We start from the raw sequence: 6,816 nt of genomic DNA on the forward strand, positions 1-6,816 counted from the left end.
TGGACCGAAGAGGGATGAAGTGACAGGAGGTTGGAGAAAACTGCATAATGATGAGCTTCATAACTTGTACCCTTCTCAAAGTATAGTTACATGAATATCAGGTCAAGTAGGATGAGATGGGCGGGGCATGTAACACGAATGGAGGATAAGAGAAATACGTATAGAATATTGGTGGGAAAGCCAGATGGAAAGAGACCACTTTGAAGACCGAAGCGTAGGTGTATAATATTAAAATGGATCTGAGAGATATAGGATGGGATGGGGTGGTATGGGTTGGATTAACCTGACTGAGGACAGGGACCACTGGAGGGCTCTTCTGAACACGGTAATGAACCTTCGGGTTCCATAAAATGCTGGGAAGTTCTAGAGTAGCTGTACAGTTGGCGACTCTTCCGAATGGGCTCAGCTCCATGCGTGAGTGAGTGAGTGAGTGAGTGACAGGATGATGGATAATGTCCAGAAACAGTAATTGTATTAAGATACTGTCGTCACAAACTTTTAAATCTTTTTTAAAACAATACAAGTAACACATTATTTACATTAATAAAAAAAGGTAGAAACCATCCTTGTAAGAGGCCGTGGAGGCCCAGTGGGTTGTGAGACGTCGAGGCACCCACATTTTCTAGACAATCGGCTCACAGATGGCGGGGAGGTTACCAGCCTTACGCGCCGGCCGCCCTTTACCCCCCAGGAAATTTCCTGGTACTCATTTGTTAGAGGCTGCGTCGACCCCAGGACCATGGTGAGACTGGAAGGATTAGGTCAATTGAGAAATCCAGTAACCTAATCCAGACTTGAACCCGCGATCTCCCGGCTTGTAGCATAGTGCCTCAACCAACTACGCTACTGCGTGACCCCGAATGTCGGCGAAGATCTTGCTTGAACAGGACGAAGGTAAAAGCGGTGGAAGTGAATATCAGAAGCATGGAAAATTGCAGTCGGCAGTTTCCAATTGAAGTTCACATTTCCTTTCCGAATTTCACTCTCCGTGGGTGTCATGCGACCGCCACTGTTCGCTGTTATTATGCTACTTCCTTCGTGGCAACTGCGAAATGGCGCGGTGCTGTTACCTCACAGTGGAGGCCGCGCATGCGGGCTTACTGTCGAAATGTGCTGACTCTGATTTCACCTTTACGTTGCCAAAGGGGACACCGATATTTCTATGGCCCCTAGCGAACAATACACCAGAAGCCATTGCGCTTGTGGTTTGCGACTACAATCTTAGGTCATGGGAACGCGAGTGTTCTTTGTCTGCTCATCTTGAGAAGTCCTGTGGTCTTTGTTTTGTGATTTTTGTTACTTGGGCGGGTGTCATTTCCTTCTACGTTTATTAAAAAGATGTTCGGGGAAAAAGTAATCGCCTACTTTCCTTTGATACGACACGGACCGCATACAAAACTACGCGTCTTAGAAGTCCTTCACCGTTCCGTGTGTATTCTTTGCATCGGTAACTTATTTACCGAGCCGTTGCGTAGCAACGATAGGAGAGATTTGCATACAGACACACATACTCATGGGAGGCGATTTATGAAGGACACCACTGAGATGGGTTCACGTGTCGTGATATACGTAGCAAGTTTCATAAACATTCAAAAGTTGATAGGGGGACACAGACTGGATGGTGATCTCATAAGCCAACTTTTTTTCTTTTTTTCAAATTAAGGAAAGTGGGATAATTTCTGTAGGCGTGAGATTTAGTATTGTCTTTGCACAATTTTGACTTAACACAACAACAAATTATCTAGCGCTAGTATGTTAAATGGATGTTAAGTTGGTCACGAACGACCGAGCAGTGTTCTGTTTCACTGTATCATATCTATTCTGAGAATTATAATATTTACTTTATAACTGTAAACACAACACTATTTTATACACGGATAGCTTCACCTTACTATATACTGTATTATGAATATTCTGTGACTCTGAGAACGTTTTCGATTGGTTACATAGGATACAGTATACTTTATACAGGAGATGGTTTACGGTTCACTATATTTGTGCGTGTTATTCTTGGGATATGGCGCTAAACGTCGGCCTCGACTTATCTTTCGATTATAAGCCTGGAGAGGAATTCGAGAGAAAGGAGAGCGATATTGCATATAAGCATCCTGTTACATTTGCATACTGTCACGTATAAAGGGTAGCGTGACTAATAATTGTGTCTTCTAGATTTGATTGGATTTATTGGACATCTGTATTACACTTACAGTTGATTGTAGCAGTTCACACATCGAACTCCTTCTGGTTCTCCGACTGGTCTCTAGTTCTCTACTCACTCCTGCAAAGCCAAAAAGTCAAAGTGAAAGTTACTTTACGACTGGCGGTTTACCGCAAACCAGTTCTTCTTAGCGTCAGGCCCTTTGAGGTCCACGACCAGAGATCTTTTTCCCACTGAAATCTTGCGGTAATTGTCCTTATATTACGTCCTCTCTGACGAGAAGAAGGGTCTCACTTCTTTGAATCAATTACTTGTTCTTAAATGACCCGGTGCGAACCACAGAGACAACACATTCCAACGATCCGTCTGTTGTAATCTGCGTGTCCGTTGCGTGTTCACCAAACCGTTGTCCAGCAGCGACCTACTCATCTTTTCCGCATAGCAGACGTAATGTCACAATATTGTGGCGTGCCGCCGGAAGAGGTTAGGAGATCAGGGTTGATTTCCTAGGTAACGACCAGAGTTCTCATTGCAACGCCTAGGAATTGGAACGCATCCATTGCTATACAACGGCTGACGATATCCAAGCAACGAGTTGTTTGAAGCAGCGTTTCGATAGCAGCGGGCGGAATTAACCCTTCGACATGGTGTTCCCTATTGGGTCCGAGTGCAAGTTATATGAGTCCAACTGCGACAAGTGACTCAAATCTCACCCCGTGTGGAGGCAGGGTCGAATACCTCCACCGTGACCCTGCGAGTCGTAGGAGGCGACGAAAGGGGAAGTCTCAAATCTGAGACAGTAAATATGGTCGCGAGTCCCAAGGGACTCGGACCCGAGAAAGACTGCGCTGGTAAGGGCCAGCAGCATATACAAAAGACAGACCCGTCCTCACGTCAGAGAGGGCGTCCCACAGAAACAAGACCGTAACTGTCAAACAGTAGAAAATATCTGGCCATGAGTCCCATGAGGCTCGGAACCAAGACTTACTGACTGACTGACTGACTGACTGACTGACCGACCGACCGTCAGTCGCAATGTGACTTTGACTTTGACATGATTTGACTGACAGAGGCCTTGCATATATTGTACATAGAAGTAGGAAGTAAGATTAAATTTGTAATTACGGACTATGACTGACAAATGACAGACCTGATCTCTCGTCAGAGATGGCGCCCCAAATGGACAGGACAGTAACTTTCATATAAGAAGAAACATCTGGTCATGAGCCCCAGCTGGGGCTCGACACCAAGACAGACTGACCGATCGTTAGTTGCAATGTAACTTTGACTTTGAGACTAGTTCATTTTGTATTTGACCTTAGAAGAGCAGAGTTAGTATTCAGCGAGAGAGCAGAAGAGTTCTCACCCGGCAAGAGAGCAGAGCACACTTCAGCGAGACAGCGGTGCGAGAGTTCTCACCCGACCAGAGCAGAATACACTTTAGCGAGACAGCGGTGCGAGAGTTCTCACCCGACAAGAGCAGAAGACACTTCAGTGAGACAGCGGTGCGAGAGTTCTCACCCGGCAAGAGAGTAGAGCACACTTCAGCGGGACAGCGGTGCGAGAGTTCTCATCCGACCAGAGCAGAATACACTTTAGCGAGACAGCGGTGCGAGAGTTCTCACCCGACAAGAGCAGAAGACACTTCAGTGAGACAGCGGTGCGAGAGTTCTCACCCGGCCAGAGCAGAAGACACTTTAGCGAGACAGTGGTGCGAGAGTTCTCACCCGGCAAGAGAGCAGAAGACACTTTAGCGAGACAGCGGTGCGAGAGTTCTCACCCGACCAGAACAGAAGACACTTCAGCGAGACAGCGGTGCGAGAGTTCTCACCCGACCAGAGCAGAAGACACTTCAGTGAGACAGCGGTGCGAGAGTTATCACCCGAGCAGAGCAGAAGACACTTCAGCGAAACAGCGGTGCGAAAGGGCCGTAACATTGAAGAGGAAACATCTAAAGGACGCTATAAGTGGGGAATAACTGTAAGTCGTCCAATAAATATTCTTTCAAATCCGAGAACCCACACAATTTCTTGTCACGTTGCCTAGCAAACACGTGACAGTATCGTTTATTTCGTACAATATATGTATATCCGTCTACACTGAAGTTTATAAAGCCGCTGCGCAAATAAATCCAAACTAGGAGACCTCAAACAATGTCGTTTGGGTAAATGCACTACGACCCCAAGCAAAATACTGAAATCTTAAGTAAGTTTAAACTAGGTTTTATTAATATTAATTAAGGTCCATTTATTTTAGTTCAAGAGATATCGCATTCACATATGATAGAGGAAGATGGTCATAACAGTGCAACAATTTTAGCGAATTAGAGACAACTGATGATGGCCGTGTACGGCCGAAACATGTTATGAGAAAGGAAGGGGGCAACAATAAGTTGAACTGTAGACGGAAATATATTGTATGAAATGAAAGTAGAGGAAGCTAGCAGTACGAATGATGAGGCTTCCCGTTGTGCTCTCATCGGCCGTTGAACTTGTCATTAAATCTGTTATCCTCTTCCTCAGTTACGTAACGGTCCTGCTCGTATTTCTTTTTCTTGTTATGTTGTGTTGTTGTGTAACACCATAAAGTAAAGCTATGCCTGTAACAGTCCTTGGAGGCCCATAGGATTGTGAGACGTCGAGGCTCCCACACTTTGCAGACAACCGCCTTAGAGATGGCGGTCAGGTTGTCAGCCTTAGGCCGTGGTTCCGAGAGATAGAAATGAACCGCCGTGCCTTCGTGTCAACAAACCGTATGAGAGCGGGACACACCAGTCCTAAAGCAAGCCTAAACAGGTTTAACGTTGTGGCCACGGCCGAATGCGAATGTTGTGATGGGCTGCAAACGGAGGAACATAGCTTCTGGGGCTGTAAACTGTACGAGGACCAAAGGGCAACAGTGATGAACATTCTGTCTGAGAACAGCAAAAAGAATACCCAAAGTCAGTTACAGAGCTCTTAAGGCTTACGTACTTACTTAATCATGGAGCTGAGGCCTTCTGGAGGAGCTGCCAATTCTGCAGCTACTCAAGAATTTCCCAGTATTTTATGGAACCCGAAGATTCATTACCGTGTTCACAAGAGCCCTCCACTGGTCCCTATCCTGAGCCAGATCAATCCAATAAATACCATACCATCCTATCTCTCTAAGATAAATTTTAATATTGTCCACCCACCTACGCCTTGGTCTTCCCAGTGGTCTCTTTCCTTCAGACTTTCCCACCAATATCCTATACGCATTCATCGTCTCCCCCATTCGTGCTACATGCCCTGCCCACCTAATCCTCCTTGACTTGATCATTCTAATTATACTTGGAGAAGAGTACAAGTTATGAAGCTCCTCATTATGCAGTTTTCTCCAACCTCCTGTCACTTCATCTCCCTTAGGTCTCTTAAGGCTAGAAGAAAAAAAATTCAAGGCGCTTGTTACTTCATAAACGCAATTCCTAGATTTATTTAAAAAGAAAAAGAATATATTCAAGGTGCAACCGCTATGAAATGTATATAAGATTATGCTACGGAAGGTCGGATGGGCATTGCCTAGGGCAGTGGTTCTCAAACTCTTTACCTCTGAGCCCCCCTGACAAGAGAAAATACTCTCAGGCCCCCAGCCTGTTTTTTTTTATCAAAATAGAAGTCATGGTATGTTTGACGTTTTATTCAGTTTATTTTGTTTCTTTTCTACATACTATTTAGCAGTTTTTTTACTCAAAAATAAAGTATCACAATATTAGGCCTACAATAGAAATTAGTTTTAACACTTGAAATTAACCAAAATATGTATTGAAATTAAACGATATGTAACTAACAAGTATTTAATTTTTTTTGCAAAGAAATTCAAACATTTAAATGTCAAAGTTCAGTGTGATGGATGGGCCTGCTTTTGAGAACAAAGTTTATCAAAACGTGATGTAATATCATAAATGGCCACTCTAACTTCTTTAGCAATATTTAGCCTTGAACGATACTTTGACTTTATAGCTGCCAAAGCAGGAAAGCCTGCCTCGCATAAGTAAGTTGTTGCGAAAGGAATCAGGATCTTCAATGCCTTTTGGCTCAAAGTTGGGAATTCCTTGCCAATATTTATCCAGAACCCCAGCAAAGACAATTCCTTAAATTTACTTTTTAATGAAGTATCACTAGTGAGATCGATGAGTTGTTCTTGCTCATTTACCCTCAGAGATGATGGCCCAGGAGCATTTTCGAATGGATTTGTAATCCAATTAAATTCATCAAAATCATTGCAAAATCATTTTCGAAATGAACTTTCAACATTATGAGTTGATCAAGTAGGCAGCTTTTTATGTCCATTGGAAGCACTGGATTATCAGTGTCTTGTACCATTGACACCAGAGTAGGGAACATGTCTAGTGCGTCACTTTCCATACTGCTTGTCCAGAGCTCTAATTTTCCCATGAATGCCTTCACTTTGTCATTCCAAGAAAGTACAGTTGCCTCATTCCCTTATACTGAAGTGTTGAGGATATTTAATCTCTCAAATATATCTGTGAGGTAAGCCATTTTCAATAAAAAAATCCTTGTTGCTGAAACTGTCTGCCAGTGAGTGATTTTCCCCACTTAAAAAACAGAACACCTCATGCCTCAGCTTAAACATTCTCTTTAATACCTTGCCTCTTGAAAGCCATCGAGCATCACTAA

The 6,816-nt window shown here is 43.8% G+C and overlaps 1 protein-coding gene across 1 annotated transcript in view; it reads left to right on the top strand.

Annotated features, from left to right (window-relative positions):
• Positions 1 to 6,816, top strand: part of LOC117282198 — a 127,033-nt gene that overhangs the window by 119,407 nt on the left and 810 nt on the right. The window contains exon 3 of the mRNA XM_033750848.1: positions 3,481 to 3,652. Within this exon, the coding sequence (XP_033606739.1) occupies positions 3,481 to 3,652 (172 nt within the window). The remainder of the gene's footprint in view (positions 1 to 3,480; positions 3,653 to 6,816) is intronic.

The sequence above is a fragment of the Cryptotermes secundus genome, unplaced genomic scaffold (assembly GCF_002891405.2).
Source record: "Cryptotermes secundus unplaced genomic scaffold, Csec_1.0 scaffold582, whole genome shotgun sequence".
In the NCBI taxonomy this organism is placed as follows: domain Eukaryota; kingdom Metazoa; phylum Arthropoda; class Insecta; order Blattodea; family Kalotermitidae; genus Cryptotermes; species Cryptotermes secundus.